At 38.8% G+C, this 18,106-nt stretch overlaps 1 protein-coding gene across 2 annotated transcripts in view; it reads left to right on the forward strand.

Moving 5' to 3' along the window:
* GXYLT1 (glucoside xylosyltransferase 1) overlaps positions 1-18,106 on the forward strand; it is a 59,288-nt gene that overhangs the window by 433 nt on the left and 40,749 nt on the right. The window contains exon 2 of one of the 2 annotated variants that reach the window (XM_047741270.1): positions 10,701-10,793. The exons of the other annotated variant lie outside the window; for it this stretch is intronic. Coding sequence (XP_047597226.1) covers positions 10,701-10,793 — 93 coding nt within the window. The remainder of the gene's footprint in view (positions 1-10,700; positions 10,794-18,106) is intronic. 2 annotated transcript variants of the gene reach the window in all.

The raw sequence follows: 18,106 nt of genomic DNA on the forward strand, positions 1-18,106 counted from the left end.
GCTCGGCCCGGCTTGGGCTGCTCGCCGGTCAGTCCGGCGTCTCTCGCCTCCCGGCCCGCGCCTCCCGCTTTGCCGCCGTCTCTGACCCCTTCTCTCGTTTTTCCCTCCTTCCCCTCCATCCGGGGGTGAGTCTAGCCGGAGAGCACTCCACGCTCTTTGTGTTTGTCTTCTGACCCATTCCTTATGCGCGTTTTAAAGCGGATAGAAATTAATTTTCAACTTTTAACTGACAGTTGCTCCCCCCACCCCTTTACAGAAGTCATTGAAAGTAAAAGGTGCCCCACAAAAAAGCCTTTTTGCTGTCTGGCTAGTGGGAATTCCCTCTTGTTTCCATGGAGTTTAAGTTGAGATATTTAAACATCAGGCTGGCGCCCTAGTTCAATTTTTCCCCCTCTTCTGGACGGGGCGTCTAGTTTTTGTGTGTTAACGCTTAAATGTTCACTGTTAGTCTTAGTTAAATCTGGATAGAGCTTATATGCGTATTTTGCATTTTTCTTTAGGAAACATCGGTCTGCCCTGAAATTTACTGTAAGTTAGGAAAGGAGCCATACTTAACATGTTCACTCACGTGTTTTGTGGGATGGGATGGATATTTTTCTTTAAAAAATCGATGTATAAAAGGCAACATAGTGACTTGCGTGGATTTGCACAAATCACTGCCAGAGTTGGAATCTACGTGAGATTTAAAAAAGAATGCGGCGCATTACGATAGCTTAACAAAATCCGAGCGTTTGCCCTTCCTTGAAAAATAGGCTCCTTTTTTTGTGGGCACCTCCTTGGGAACGACTCAGCGCTCCCTTACTAAGAGGCAAAGTCTGCTTTGGTATCAGGAAGTATGCGGTTGATGGGGGGGGGGGGGGCAGGTCAGCTGCAGGCTCTTTAACATTCTTCTGAGAGTTGATGGTCGTTTTCAAAATAAAAGGGGGAGGACATTTGGGCATAGGAGCAACAGTCCAGGGAAAGCTGGACTGTCCTGTTTTTGTCAGAGGAATCCTGGACTCCATTCATTAAAGCAGAACTACTTCCAGTCAGATTTGTCAGCTCTTAAACTTCTCTGCCCTGGAAAGGCGGTGACTGACGACCTGAATGAGCTCTTGGATAATGAGGCTCACAAAATGTTGTTCATGGTCTTTTATGGATTGGGAAGCATTTAAAATTATGGAAAAGAAAATTATTTTTGTAGTGGGTAGAATCGTAAGGAAGCAACATTTTAAAACATTGGATGAAACTGGACTATGATGATTATGAGATTTCAGTTTGGTAAAGTGACATTCATTGTTAGTGCTTTTTTGTCTCAGAGACTTATACTTTATTTTGTGACAGAGTTTTGTAAGCTCTATTTGCTTGGCCAGCTGATTTGGACAAAGTTACTTGAAATATAGAATAAGCACCTCAGTAATTTTTTTTTTTTTTTAGGATTTTATTTATTTATTTGACAGAAATCACAAGTAGGCAGAGAGAGGGGGAAGCAGAGGCTCTATCCCAGGACTCTGGGATCATGACCTGTGCCTAAGGCAGAGGCTTTAACCCACTGAGCCACCCAGGCGCCCCATCAGTAATTTTTTTTAAAGTAATCTCTATGTCCAAATTGGGGCTGGAATTCACAACCCCAAATCAAGAGTCGTGTGTCAACTGACTGAGCCAGCCAGCTGCCCCAGCACTTAGTTTTAATAAATGTTTTTATAGAGCTATTACTGAATTTTCAAGTTTGATGTGTCCAAGTCAACTAAAAAGCTGTATATTTACGGGTCATCTGAGCGGCATAACTTCTCATTTTAATGAGGCATGACTGTAACTTAAAATTAAAGGTGTTTTAGGCTTGGTAAAAATGTGGTGAAGTACATACATTTCATGCTTGTATGAGAACTTTGGGCAGAGGAACAACATGAAAAGTTAGATTGTTAACACTTTTACTCTACAATTTGATTAAGGTCAGAAGAGTTCTTAAAACATTAGGAGTCTTAATTTTAGATATTATTTATAACATTTTTGAAGATTTCTCATAGAGTTTGGTCAACTCTTTTGGCTACCACAGGATATGTAGAAGATACCTGTCTTTAACTGCTTTTCCTATGTATAAATCATTTGACAAGGGTCCAGAAGGCATCAATAATTGGACCAGGATTGTATCCTTTGATTCATTAGGGCTTTTTCTGTAAAGCTTCTGTGATGAAAATCTACTCTGCATAGTGTTTCTTTGGTGGCAAATGGGGTATGAGGCAAGCAGCATCTTCCTTTTTGGTAGGGCTCGATTATCATTGCCTTGTTACCTTTTTTGAAGCAGTCTTACCTGAAAAACCTTATTTTTCTCATTCACTTAAAATACAAAATCTAGTTATACCCACTATGTTTTATTGGTCAAATCTTACAGAAAGTGTCTATTGCATGGAATTCCATGACAGTAAATTACTTGGAAATTTCCTTGTGAGTTTTCAAAGTAAAATTTCTAAAATGATAGGAACAGCTTTTCAGTGAAATCTATTAATTAGTGTATCCTGTTTGAATCCATTATATTTTGGTATTTAGAAAATATGCAGGCCTTAGAGTCAGACAAACCTGTTCGCTTCCTCTCTCTGCTGTGAAAACTTGACCAGCTCTCTACTTCAGTTTTCTCACCTGTAAAACATAGATAATACTAACCTTAGTTAATTTGTAAATAGCATCCTAAATTGACAGTGATTAAAATCCAGTACAATTGACTTAAGCAAAACTTACTTATAGGCTTATATGGCTTGTTGGCAGGAGCAAAATTGAAAGGAAAATTCCCCCGGGAAACTCCAGGTACCTTCAGGACTAGGACTCTCTTAACTCTCTTCCGCTGTAGACAGGCTTTGTTCATGGGATCTTTGCAGTGTTTCTTCTCTAATCTCAAATGAAAATTTCTGGGAAAAGGCTCTCATTGGACTTGTTTGAATCACATGTCCGTCCAGGGACTAGTCAGTGTTGTCAAGAATGGTGATTTCTGATTCTCTGGCTCTGTGTTACTTGCATATGCTTGTGGTAGACTGGATAACGTGATTGGTATTGGAGATGAGTGATGTCTTAAAGATGCGAATGCTGGCTAGGCAGTGGCTCTTCTACATAGAGAAACTCTCTTAAGCTGTTCGACATGGATAGACTGTTATTAAGTTACTCAATATAAATACAGGACTTCTGTAGAAGTTAGACTGTTTATGACTTTAGCTACTCAGAATGATTAATTGTCACATTTCACTGATGAATCTTGATGGTGATTATCAACATTTCATCCTGTTGTAGCTGTATGGTGGTGTGAAGTGGGGAATCAAGAAACTACTAAGCATTTGAGTGGTAACCATTTCTGGACCCACCATGCTGTTTGTGTGTCAAGTCACCTCACTGGTGAGGCCATTGAGTTCTCATTTCTCCTGGATCTTGTGAACAGTAGTAGGAGGTACTGAGCATGTTTATGGCTTTGGAGACAGACTTTAGCTTTAGTACATGTTTGGCTGTGTGAACCTTGAATACATTTCCTCAGAAGTTAGATTAGAGGTAAGAGTATGATATTGGGTTGGGGAATTGAAGTGAAGTAGCTTGAATGGATGACTGAATATGGTGTCTAGCATAGTAAAACTGTAGCTGTGTGGTGACAGTTTCAATCATTTAAATTAAAAAAAAAATTTTTTTTAAGATTTACTCATTTAGGTGCCTGGGTGACTCAGTCAGTTAAGCATCTGCCTTTGGCTCTGGTCATGATCCTGGGGTCCTGGGATTGAGCTCTGTATTGGGCTCCTCATTCAGTCAGTCTGGGGAGTCTGCTCAAGGATTGTCTTCTCACTCTGCCCCTCCCCCTACTTGTGCTCTTTCTCAAATAAATAAAAAAATCTTAAAAAAATTATTTACGTGAGAGTGAGCATGCAGTTGGGGGAAGGGGCAGAGAGAATATCCAAGTGGACTCCCCACTCAGCACAGATCTAGGGATACAGGGCTCAATCTGATTGAGATCAGGACTCAAGCTGAATCCCAGAATATGGTGCTTAACCACCTGAGCCACCCAGGGGCCCCTCAGTCATTTTAAATTTTAATCAAAAGAATTAAAAAAATTTTTTTTTTTAGATTTTATTTGTTTATTTGACAGACAGAGATCACAAGTAGGCAGAGAGGCAGGCAGAGAGAGAGGAAGGAAGGGAAGCAGGCTCCCTGCCTAGCAGAGAGCCCGATACAGAGCTCCATCCCAGGACCCTGGGATCATGACCTGATCCTAAGGCAGAGGCTTTAACCCACTGAGCCACCCAGGTGCCCCAAAAGAATTTTTTTTTCAATTTCTGACCTCTGGGAAAAATCCTGTCCTTAGGCTCGAGTCCAGATCTGCTTAAACCAGACCTATTAGTGGGGTCTGGGAATCTATATTTTAGATATGTGCCCCAGGTTAGTGTTACAAAACCAAAGACTGAGAACCACTAATGTAGCTGAGAAAGGTTTGACTATTTTCACCCTACTCTTTTTAGTAGAGATATTTCTTTCCCTCTTTCCTGAAGTCATTTTTTTTTTTTTTAAGATTTCATTTATTTATTTGACAGACAGAGATCACAAGTAGGCAGAGAGGCAGGCAGAGAGAGAGAAGAGGAAGCAGGCTCCCTGCAGAGGGAGCCCGATGTGGGGCTCGATCCCAGGACCCCGGGATCATGACCTGAGCCAAAGGCAGGGGCTTTAACCCACTGAGCCATCCAGGCGCCCCTCTAAAGTCATTTTTGAAGAGAGAAGTTCAGGCAGTGAATAGCGAAACAAATTACTTACTAAAGCCACCTTCATTTCTGCTTTGTTCATGTAGAGACATCTTATGTAAAACCAGTACCCTGCACTTGTATTTTAGTTCATGGAGGATCATACTTCACATGGTTGTAACGTGCTTAGCATAAATCTGACTAATAATTATGTAATTAAAATTATTTTGTTGTATGTTTGAGGGGAAGCTGATTAGGCTAATAAAAGAGGAACATGTACTTTTGATTTAGAAATCCTCTTTTAACACATTAAAGTTATTATCTGTGCCTGTTGAAAATACTTGCCCCCACATATTAACTTACCTTGTGTATACCATATGAAGTTTAAAATTTTTGTGTATTCGGATGGGCAGTTTTTTCCTTTATCATTTTAATCTTTGTCATACATAGTAAAACTTTCTACTGGAGAGTTTTTTCCTCCCACTCTTTTAACATTTAAATCTTTAATACAGTTTTTTTTTTTTTTTTCTTTTTCCTGGAGGAGGGAGTTGGGTACGATGTGAATAGTTAGTTTTGAAATAGATAAGTAATTGTTCATTGCCTTTTGTGTATAAGCAGTCCTTTTTACCCTAAGTATTAATTAAATTAGAGATTTAAGAAAAAGAAATGAAGACCTGACACAGCTAGAAATTATGTTGTCTGGAGACAATTTTTAGTTGAAAATGAGGGACCCCGATACTGATGGTCTTCAAATAATGCTGATTTGTTAGTATCATGGGAATGTTCTCCTTTAATGTGGTTGAGAGCTTCTCTGTTTTCTTGCCACAGTCACAGTGTAGGTATCCGTGCCTTGAGGTTGCACTGGTGGCTTGTAGCACTTGATTCAGACTTCCACATTCTTTTGCTGGATATGCCTAAACTTATCCCTTACTTAAAGTTCTGCACGGTTTTCACTAAAGCCTCATGACTATGGTAGATGTTTTGAAATGAAAAGTATATTTTCCAGGTTAATTTAAAAGTACAAAAGACCGTCTGTTAACAGATTTAAATAAACTTAAAATCTGAGAACTGTTATTGTGGAGAATTTAGATAGTTAAATGCTCTGCTTAATCCTGAGCATGAAATATCTCAATTCTTTAAGTACTGAAATTTTTGGGAATTTTGTTTTTGGTAATTTTTTTTAACTTTTTAAAATTAATATAAATTCACAGGAAGTTTCAGAGACACTCTTGTATCATTCACTGTTTCCTCTAATAGTAGGATTTTATATGAGCATAGTATAATACTACTACAATTAAAATATGTATCAATATAGTACAATATTATAACCCCAGAAATTGAGGTTGTACAACCCATAGGCTGTATTCATATATTACCAGTTTTACATGTATTTGGTATGTGTATATGTAGTTTCATGCAGTTTTATCACATATGTAAATTTGTGATAACAAACAACACACAACTGTGTTATCACCATAAGATGCTTTGTGCTACCCCTTGATCACTTTGTAGACAAGTCATCTAGAACTAGAAACATTATGCCATATGAAATTTGAGGATAAGTCATAGTAAAGTTTTATTTCAATTTATTCCACAATGAAGAAGATTGGTGTTTATGGACTTCATTGATTTTGGATGTCATTGTTTATGGAAGACATACCCAGGCTCAACTTACAGTTTTGCCCCATTAAAATTATTTGAGAGAATTACTTCTTGGAATGTAGTAGTATATTTCTAATATTCTGTTTCCAATAGTTTTTTTTTTTTTTTTTTTCTTTTAAACAAAATTTTATCTATTTGTTTGAGAGAGAGAGGGAGTACCAGCCAGGGTGGGGTGGGAATTGGGATTGGAGCGGTGGGGAGGGGCAGAGGGAGAGAGAGAAGCAGACTCCTGGCAGAGTAGCGAGCCTGATGCAGGGCTCCCTCCCAGGACTTGGATATCATGGCCTCAGCTGAAGGCAGACACTTAACCAACTGACCCACCCAGTTGCCCCTCCAGCAGTTTTAAGGAATAAAAACAAAAGCAGCTAATAACCAGAACTTGGAGAACTATCTTTACCAGTATCTTTTAACTTTATTTTTTTCTGGCCTGAAAGTACAGTTGCTATCTGTCTCCAGATTAGTTTTTTTTTTCCCCCCTAATCTTTGCTTGTGATAACAGTTACTGGTACATAAGGAGTTTCTACTGTCAATTTTTATTTTATTTTATTTTTAAAAAAGATTATTTATTTATTTATTTATTTGACAGACAGAGATCGCAAGTAGAAGAGGCAGGCAGAGAGAGAGGGGGGAGGAAGCAGGCTCCCCGTCAAGCAGAGAGCCCGATGCAGGGCTTGATCCTGGGCCCCTGGGATCATGATCTTAGCCGAAGGCAGAGGCTTTAACCCACTGAGCCACCCATGCACCCCATTACTGTCAATTTTTAAAAACTTTTTTTTAATAAGTGAGAGAATGTAAGCTTGGGAAGTAAGAAACATTAAATTATGCTACCTCTTGCCAGCAGCACATCAGTGTTTTATGATTTTTTTTTAATAGTGGTATGTGTACTCAGTAGTGCATATGTTTTATATTTCCATTAAAGACAGAAAGAAAAACATTGCGTCTTAAAAAACTGTGTTTTGACATTGAGTTATGGTTATGAAACTTATGTAAAACTTGACCTTTTCCCTGCAATTTCATCTACATTAATAACTATAGTTTCTAGCAATTCCACTTGTAGGTATATAGGTATATATGCAAGAGAATTGAAAACATGTATTTGGAGAAAAATTGTAAAAGAGGTTCATAGCAGCATTATTTATAATAGCCAAAACGTGGAAAACGACCCAGATATCTATCAACTGATGAATGACTAAACAAAATGTCGTATATCTATCCATTATTTGGGCATAAAAAGGAATGAAGTGTACTGATAAGGAATGAAGTATACTGAAGTACACTACAGTAGATGAACCTTGAAAATATATTCAAGGGTCAGACTGAAGGAAGTCAGACTCGAGAGACCACATATTGTATGATTTCACTTACGTGAAGTATTTGTAACAGGACAATCTATAGAGACAGAGGATAGATTTGTGGGGTGCCTGGGTGGCTCAGTTGTTTAAGCATCTGCCTTCTGCTCAGGTCATAGATCCCAGAGCCCCAGGACTGAGTCTTGGATTGGGCTCCTTGCTCAGTGGGGAGTCTGCTTCTGTCTCTAACCCTCTCCCCTCTCATGCTATCTCTCACTCTCTTTCAAATAAATAAATAAAATCTTAAAAAAAAATTTTTTTTCTCTTAAAAAAAAAAGAGCTGTGGGAGATTAAAGACTGCAAGTTGAGACAGAAAATGGTATTACTTTATAATTTAAATGGATAATTTTTATGGAAGAATTTAATTTGGTAGTTACTTTCCTTTTCCATTTCCATTTTCTACTGCTATAAGGTTTGACAGCAGGAGATGGAATAACCAGATTAATTTTGTCCTCCTTGGAACAAAGGTACACTGTAGGTGTTGAGTATAAATAAATTGTGGATTTGTTGAAAGAAAGCTGTGATAATGTCTGTATCTGAAAGATGGAGATCTCTATTTCAACAAGTTTGTTGTGAGGCTTAAGTGGATGTGAAAGCTCTTGAATCTGAAAAGAACTCTGTTAGCTGTTTACCACCACCACAGAGCCTGTCACTAGTATGGAAGTGCAAGACTTAAAAAATACTTAACCATGCCTGAGAGGGGACAAACATTTCTTGATCTTGCTGGCCTGCATACATTTTCTTTCTTTCTTTCTTTCTTTCTTTCTTTCTTTCTTTCTTTCTTTCTTTCTTTCTTTCTTTCTTTCTTTTTTAATGCTGGGCTTGAAAATGGTGTCCATGTAAAGGTAAACCAAATTACAATATTTTTTTTCTATCAGTTTTAAAAATCTGACTTTGTAGATTTTTATGCAGTAGTATATAGAATTATTTAGGCAGCATTTTATTTTTATTTTATTTAAAGATTTTGAGTGAGAGAGCAAGCACGAGCACAAGCAGAGGGAGAGGTGGAGGAAGAATGAGACACTCTGCTGAGCAGCGAGTCTCATTTGGGGCTCTATCCAAGGACGCTGGGATCATGACCTGAGCTGAAGCAGGACACTGAACCTGATGAGCCACCCAGGCGTCCCTAGGCAGCATTTTATTTTATTTATTTTTTTAAAAGATTTTATTTATTTATCTGATAGCGAGAGGGAACACAAGCAGGGGAAGTGGGAGAGGGAGAAGCAGGCTTCCCAGCAGAGCAGGGAGCCCGATGTGGGCCTCTGTCCCAGGATGAGACCCAAGCAGAAAGCAGATGCTTAATGACTGAGTCACCTAGGCGCACCCCGGCCCCCAAGCAACATTTTATTTTATTTTATTTTTTATTTTATTTTTTTTTTGTCAGAGAGAGAGGGAGAGCGAGCGAACGCAGGCAGACAGAATGGCAGGCAGAGGCAGAGGGAGAAGCAGGCTCCCCGCCGAGCAAGGAGCCCGATGTGGGACTCGATCCCAGGACGCTGGGATCATGACCTGAGCCGAAGGCAGCTGCTTAACCAACTGAGCCACCCAGGCGTCCCCCCAAGCAGCATTTTAAAAACCATCTTTGCCCCACCCAGTTCTCAGAGATTCTGATATAATAGTTGTTGTATGGGGGCTCTCTGGGTGCTTTCGATGTGCGGCCTGAGTTTGAGATACTCTGTCCTAGACTTTTGGCATTTGTGAGAGGTATGATCAGAAATCTTTGCAAGTACGAAATTTCATAGACCCTTTTGCTGTAAGAAAAGTAACATATAATTGAATTTATAGCAAGAGAAAACAAAGTTAACATGGTGAGGGGACATGAGGTGACCTGGTTTAGTGACTCACCCTGATTTCATACTTAACTGCTTTAGTGTTGAGGCCTCACTGCTGTGAATTTCAAACTTAACTATTGTTTTGAAAAGTAGTAACATTGAAAAACATACTTTTGTAAGATGAGGTGTTATGGCTCTTGTTACTGAGCTCAGACCTGCAGTCTAAGAGGAAAGACTACACTGATTTCCTCCATTTTAGTTTGTATAATATAGTGAAACGAAGATAATGTACGTAATGAAACTGAGCCATGGATATCAGTGTGCTTTCTTTTTCTTTTCTCTTCTTTCCTCCCCCACCCCCCAGTTTAAAACACCATATGATTAGTTTGGATTGAAGGTTAATTTAAAAGCCTTCAAAGATCCTCTCTTCCTTTTCTAAAGTCAGCATTTGTGGCATTTTAATTTTGCTCCAGGGTAAGCAAATATTTTGTTTGGCTGAAATGCATTTTATTCTAGGGGAATCTGTGTAGTAACAAAGGAAAATTTTAGTATTTCCATATTTTCTGTGCCATCTGAGGAGGGAATTTTAATATGTTTAGAGAGTTCCTGACTAGGAAGTGGTTTTTCAGTCTGTACTATATTCTACCTAAGAGGTTTTTTTTTTTTTTTTTTTGCTTTTTAATTTATTAACATATAATGTATTATTTGCTTCAGGGGTACAGGTTTGTGAATCATCAGTCTTTTTTTTTTTTTTTAAGTGTTTATTTATTTATTTGACAGAGACACAGGGAGAGAGGGAACACAAGCAGGGGGAGTGGGAGAGGGAGAAGCAGGCTCCCTGTGGAGTTGGGAGCCTGACATGGGGCTTGATCCCAGAACTCTGGGATCATGATCCTAGCCGAAGGCAGACGCTTAATGACTGAGCCACCCAGGCGCCCTGTGAATCATCAGTCTTACACAATTCACAGTACTCACCATAGCACATACCTTCCCCAGTGTCCATAACCCAGCTACCCTCTACCTAACAGTTTTAAATCTTGTTAAAATAATGATACCTTGAATAAGGGAGAAATTTCCAAAACTCAAGTTACCTTAGCCGTATTGAATTTATCGATTTGCAGTTTTTTTACTGTAAAATTGAACAGTAAGTTGTTATGTTATTAAGTAAATTCCTTGTTAGTTTTAAAACTGAAATACTTACATAGGACTCTTTATTTCTGTCTTACTCTTGTTAGGTGTAAAGATTTCTCTCTGTGTTACTGGAATCCCTATTGGATGCTGCCCTCTGATGTTTGTGGAATGAACTGCTTTTGGGAAGCGGCTTTTAGGTAGGCACCTAAATTTAATTGGTAGATCAGTGTAGGTAAGATTAGATAGTACATAGTAAGTTTTTGACTGTAATAGGACACAAAAGTGTTATCCTGTAATTTAGTATTGTCTTATAAGCAAGTAATTCATTTTCTGATTGGGTTTTCTATTTATCCTGCATTATAGTTGTTATTACTTATTTTTAGTATATATTGTGTATAAAATGCTATAATTTGTTTTTAGGTGTTATTAAGGTAAATTGTTATTTTAGCATTTATGATATAATTTTAGGTAACTGGGTAATAAACTATTAAACAGGTGATAAAGATAGATTTCCCTTGACATTTACAAACATATATATGGCATTTATCTACTTTAAAGCTGCTGAAAAAACATTTTGTATGTGGTTGGGGATAATTGAGGAAAGATTATGTTATTGTCAGAGAAATTGAATATTGAGGAATGAGGATAAAAATAAGTGTTTAATGAAGGGACAAATGTTGATATGACATTCTTAATTGAGCTTGTATGTCACTCAGTAGATTGGCTTTGTACATGGCTCTGGATAATGAAGGCCTTGGAGTCTTGCTCTCACCTTCACCAGTGAAAGAAGTGATGATAGGAAAGGGCAATCAGACTGTCTCCTTGACATAGTGGCAAGGGATACTTAGGCAATAGCCTGAAATGCCCTCCCTAACAGTAAAATTTCTTTGAGAGCCACTTATTTTTACTGTCTTTATCATTAATTTAAATTTTAATTTTACTCATTCTATTTTCTAGGCACTGTGCCGGATGCTTAGACCAGACTGAGTCTTGTTAATGTGGCTCTATCTTTCTGGAGCTTGCATTCTCTAGGAGTTTCACACTAGTAACCCTGAGATAAAGATAGAGGGTGACAAGTTGTAGCTGTGGCGCGGGGAGAAACAAGTGAGTCATCAGGGAGGATCATCTTAAGGCGTCAGGGAAGGCTTCCTGGTGGGAGTGACTGCATGAGGAACATGGAAATTAGTCAGGCTCAAGGCTGGGTGATAAAGTATTTTAGGTGGGAAGAACTATGTTCTTTATACATATTAGTAGTATATACTTTTATATTCTTGTATTCCTGATACATCATACATACCATGAACAACTAGGAAGGAGTCATTGAAATCCATTATTTTAATTATATCTCATTGCTATGGAAAAGATTGGGTGATTGAAATTCTAACATGAGTTAGTTAAATCAGATTATTCAAACTTCTAAAAACTAACTTTTTTTTTTTTTAAGATTTTATTTATTTATTTGACAGAGATCACAAGTAGACGGAGAGGCAGGCAGAGAGAGAGGGAAGCAGGCTTCTTGCTGAGCAGAGAGCCCGATGCGGGACTCGATCCCAGGACCCTGAGATCATGACCTGAGTCGAAGGCAGCGGCTTAACCCACTGAGCCACCCAGGCGCCCCTAAAAACTAACTTTTTAAAGATAATATTTATCCTTCAGCTTGTTCATAAATTTGGAGAATTGGCGCTCTATATTGTGCTCTATATATCTAGCTTTTCATTGTTATAAAAGTTTGCTAATGACTAGAGTATTGACAGCAACCACTTTGCTGTCTCCAGCTTTGTGGCATAAATCTACTCACTCTGAAAGCCGGGTAAGCTTGAAAACTGTATACCCTGATTTGTACAACCTAGGTCCTTTTGTAGGTTACAACATGGGCAGTAATCTTCCCTCCCCCTCCACTGAGTGCAAGAGTACGGGAGGGAAGTTGATCTAGTCTGAATACTGGAGGCTCTGCTTATTATTTTTCTTGTTTTGTCTTCTCCAACTCATTATTTTCCTAATGCTTCCAAGTATTCCTTGGAAGGAATTACATGTGGATGGATACATAATGTTGTAAACTCTTGTGCTATTAACTTTACTGAATTTGAGATTTTAAGTTATACTTTTCTGTTACACTCTCTACTTGTAATATTAAATCCACAGTATATATCTATAACCATTTTGTTGTATGTATCAAATCATTATGTAAAATCTCTCAAACTTAGTTTCTTACTTAGAATTTAGGATACTTCTTATTTACTCTGTTTGAACATGGGAGACGAGCCAAGACGCCATACAATTGCCGTATCATTCTCACCCTACATTGCAGTGTTACCTCTGAGTAGCACCTTAGTTTTCCTAACTCTAAGAGCTTATCTGCCCACCTGGTAAAGCTTCTTTGAAATTCCCAGTTACTACAGACCTTAGGTCCGCGTTTTGCCAGGCACCAGTGGGCCCTTAGCTGGCGTCGTTTTCCTCCCAGGCCTGTCCCAGCTTCCCCAATTGGAATTCTTTATAGTGTGTGACTTTTATTTTGATCAAAGCTTATCTAGGGGATTATTTCTCCCAATTAATTTATATAGTGAACATAAAATCACATAAAAAAGAAAAACTGCTTTTGATGTGCATAGGCTTTTAGTAATTGAAATCTGTATATCTAAGTCATTTCCTGACCAACCGAATTTGTCCCAGCAGCTTGTCAGAACACTCACCCCTCTCCTGTCTTTTCTGTTCTTGAAACAAAACCAAACACAAAATTTCTACAACATCCTGCACTCAACCCTTTTTTACCTTCAAGAATTCTTTGTTCACTCTGTTTCTCTTCATCAGCAAGACTTGTAAGAGTATCTACTGACTTCATGCTCTTAAACAACAACAAAACACCTTCCCTCCTCAACATGCCTGAGCAGCACTGGCTATCTGACTAACCCTCCTCCCCTACTGTGAAGTCACCTCTGACCTCTGAATTGTTCTTCTGGGGCCCAGTTTTTTTTTTTTTTTTTGTCCCTTTGACACTGGTTACCACTTCCTCTTTGTTTCAACTCTGTCAGTCTCTGGCTCTAAGACAAGGATCTCAGCTACTTGATCTCTCTGCTCCTCTACTCCTCTCCCTGTCCTGACTGTTCGATATTCATGTGCCTTAGGACTCTGCCCTTTTCTCTCCCCACTCCCTGGATAGTCACAGAATAGTCTTTTAATTTTAATTAATTAATTTTTAAATATTTTACTTACTTATTTGAGAGAGGAAGAGAATGGGCTCAAGTAGGGGGATTGACAGAGAGAGAGGGAGAAGCTGGCTTCCTGCTCAGTAGTGAGCCTGACACAGGACTTAATCCCAGGACACTGGGATCATGATCTGAGCCTAAGGCAGCCTCTTGACTGACTGAACCACCCAGGCGCCCTCAGGATCTTTTTAACTGATACCTTTACTTTCAGAGCTGTTTTCTGAGCTCCAGAACTGAGTTTCCAGCTGCATTTTGGTCATTTTTTATCTTGCTGATTCAGATGCCTCATACTCTCGTTTATACTGGAGTTCATGATCTGGTTTCTCACACCTTCCCTCATCTGTATTTTGTATCCTGGCTCATGGCTCACTTTGTTCATGTCAGTCCACAATGACTCTTATACCCAGCTCCTTTCACACTATTGTTCCTGATAGCCTCTTGCTTCCTATTCCCTTAGTTATTGTGCTTATTCCTTCCTATCCAACGATTTCCCTTCCCTACCCACTGCTTCCCCCTTCTCAGTATCCTCTTTATCACTATACTTAATGCATCTGTTGTGGTTGTGCATCTTCCAGACTGTTGGCTTTGCAGATAGATACTGTGTTGTTCATCGTGTAAGCCCCATGTGGAACAAGGTGCATGACAACTGGTAAATAACTAATGAGTTTCCCCAGTACTTCCAGACTGCTACTTTTGATGTTTGCATAGTGAGCTTCCATAAGTCTTTTTTTCCCCCCTGTTTAGGCAGTTACCATGCTTTCCCACGAAATCTTTTAAAATTCTGTCTTTTTGCAAGTGGCTGTAAATTGTATGAGGTCAGGATTGTGGCTTTCTTGCTTATCCCCAGTGTCTAGCATATGGAAGAAGTTCAAATACTCATTAAAGAGGATGAATTATAAAATTGTGTTCTAAAAACTGTATGGATTTAAGTCTGCATCAACATTGTGTAAATGTACAGGTATCACCATGACCTTAGCATTGTTGGGAGTTACAATTTCAGCATTTATTAGAGTAAAATGATAGAGTATTAGTGATTTATATTTTGTTGATTATTTGCTGAATGTATTTCCATATTTGTTGAGCTTCTTATGTTCTTTATATTTTCTGTATTGATAATTACCTCTTAAGTTTTTAATGCTTATTTTATGATCTTTTAGGATAATCTGTTTTTGCCATTGAGTATAAATATCATTCTAGTTTCCTTTTTTGTTTTAGTTATTTCATTAAGCAATCTCTCTCTCTCTCTCTCTTTTTTTTTTTTTTTTTTTTTAAGTAAGCTCTATGCCCAGTATGGGGCTTAAACTCACAACCCCAAGATCAAGAGTTGTATGCTGTACCTACTGAACCAGCCAGGCACCTCTCAACAGTCTCTTAATTTTAGTGTTATTACTTAAAAATTCTCTTTTAATGTACTAATTTTTTTTTGCAGCTGGAGTTTTAAAAATATTTAATCTTTATGATGGGAATTGATTTTCAAGTAATGGAATCTGTGGTTACAGGTGAATTTAATGTTATGTGTATTACTTTGAGTGGCCCATGCTAGTTTTTAGAGCTATCTTTGTACAGATTATTTAAAAATATTTTTTGGGGCGCCTGGGTGGCTCAGTGGGTTAAAAGCCTCTGCCTTCGGCTTGGGTCATGGTCCCAGGGTCCTGGGATCGAGCCCAGCGTCGGGCTCTCTGCTCCGTAGAGAGCCTGCTTCCTCCCCTCTCTCTCTGCCTGCTTCTCTGCCTACTTGAGATCTCTTTCTCTGTCAAATAAATAAAACAAAATCTTTAAAAATATTTTTTAACGGGGGTGCCTGGGTGGCTCAGTGGGTTAGGGCCTCTGCCTTCGGCCCAGGTCATGATCCTGGGGTCCTAGGAGCCCTGAGTTGGGCTCTCTGCTCAGCAGGGAGCCTGCTTCCTCCTTTCTCTGCCTGCCTCTCTGCCTACTTGTGGTCTCTGTCAAATAAATAAATAAAATCTTTAAAAAAAATATTTTTTAACAATTAGTACATCATTTCATGTTAAGTTTCTAGATTTTCTTTTTTATGCTATATGTAAGACCCTGAAGATTTTTTCAAGTATTGTATTTTGCTTCAAAAGTGACTACATAAGGGTGCCTGGGAAGCTCAGTCATTAGGCATCTGCCTTCAGCTCAGATCGTGATCCCAGAGTCCTGGGATGGAGCCCCGCATTGGGCTCCCTGCTCTGTGGGAAGCCTGCGTCTCCCTCTCACTCTGCCTGTTTGTGTTCTCTCTCTCTCTTTCTCTCTCTCTGTGTCAAATAAGTGAATAAAATCTTTGAAAAACCCAAACAAACATGATTATATACAACTCTTTATTTTTGTTTTTAAAAGATTTTATTCATTCATTTGACAGAGTACAAGGAGGGGGAGCAGCAGGGAGAGGGAGAAGCAGGCTTCCACTGAGCAGAGAGCCTCAAGCAGGACTTGATCTCAGGACACTGGGATCACAGTGCTAGCCAAAAGCAGATTCCTATCCGACTGAGCCCCCCAGGTACCCCTGTACAATTCTTTAAGTAGTTTTTTTTTTTTAACCTAGTATAATAATTCAATACTTTTTTTTTTTAATAGTGAGAGGTAAATTTTCTTTTTAAGCTATACAGTAAGGAAATTGCCATTAATGTTTCTGAACACAGTTTTCCATTTTGTTAAACTGCAAGGTTTTTTTTTTTTGTTGTTTATTTTTTTAAAGATTTTATTTATTTATTTGACAGAGATCACAAGTAGGCAGAGAGGCAGGCAGAGAGAGAGGGGGAAGCAGGCTCCCCTCTGAGCAGAGAGCCTGATGCGGGGCTCGATCCTAGGACCCTGGGATCATGACCTGAGCTGAACGCAGAGGCTTTAACCCACTGAGCCACCCAGGCGCCCCCTTAACTGCAAGTTTTTAAGGATGGTTCATAGCAGTTACTTTTTATTTGAGGTGATTGTTACCAGAAATTTAATTTGGTTTGACTTTGCATGTTTTATTATAATGCTAATTCTTGGCTTAAATACTATTAAACATTGTTTTATTTTCTAGAGAGAACACTAGGCTGAAAGAATACCCTGAAAGCTGGGTGCCTGGGTGGCTCAGTGGGTTAAGCCTCTGCCTTTGGCTCGGGTTGTGATCTCAGGGTCTTGGGATCAAGGCCTGCATCTGGCTCTCTGCTCAGCGGGGAGCCTGCTTCCCCCTCCCTGCCGACATCTGCCTACTTGTGATCTCTCTCTCTATCAAATAAAAAAATAAAATATTTAAAAAAAAAAGAATAATACCCTGAAAGCTTTTTGTGCTGTCAAAATAAAAAAAGGAAGACACATGATTCCTTCACAGCAGAAATGTTACTTGAAGTAAGTCTATTCCTAAGTTTTGGAAATCTGTTAACAGTGTTTGTATTAGAATTTATCATCTAAAATACTCTATTAACTTCTACATGTAACAGTACCTTTATCCCCTTTGTAATGTGTGGGGGTAGTACCTTGATACTCTGTGGTTGTAGCATTCATTATTTTTGTTCAAGTTATTGGTTACAGTGGTGATTGCAAAATAGTGATTTTTTTGGAATTCTCTTTCCTTCTACATTATTGGCTGATACTTGTTTTTAAAGAAGGGGTCTTCCCTTCTCCCAACCCTTTTATTTAGTGTCTTAGATTTATGGATTCATTTTCTTCTATGTGTTATCATTCATTACTCTCATAATTCCTATTTATGCTCTGGTTATGCCATATTTAGCCATGGAAGCACTGAGGTATTATGTTTGAATCATCTGTAGAATTTTTTCTAATTGTATTATCTGTAGAAAAATAGGTTTGAGGGGCACCTGGGTGGCTCAGTCTTTAAGCTTCCGCTTCCGGCTCAGATCATGATCCCGGCATCCTGGGATCAAGCCCTATATCGGGCTCCCTGCTCGGTGGGAAGCCTGCTTCTCCCTCTCCCACTCCCCATGCTTCTGTTCCCTCTCTCACTATTTCTATCAAAGAAATAAATAAAATCTTCAAAAAGGAAAAAAAGAAAAATAGGTTTGACTTAAAAATGACCTTTTGGGGGCGCCTGGGTGGCTCAGTTGGTTAAGCAACTGCCTTCTGCTCAGGTAATGATCCTGGAGTCCTGGGATCGAGTCCCGCATTGGGCTCCCAGCTCCACAGGGAGTCTGCTTCTCTCTCTGACCTTCTCCCTTATATACTCTCTCTCACTCTGTCTCTCAAATAAATAAATAAATAAAATCTTTAAAAAATTTTTTTAAAAAATGACCTCTTGGATAATATTTCTTTAAATTTATAGGGACTTGTCTCTTATTCATGCTGTGGTTAAAATATAACACATT

The sequence above is a fragment of the Lutra lutra genome, chromosome 8 (assembly GCF_902655055.1).
Source record: "Lutra lutra chromosome 8, mLutLut1.2, whole genome shotgun sequence".
In the NCBI taxonomy this organism is placed as follows: Eukaryota; Metazoa; Chordata; class Mammalia; order Carnivora; family Mustelidae; genus Lutra; species Lutra lutra.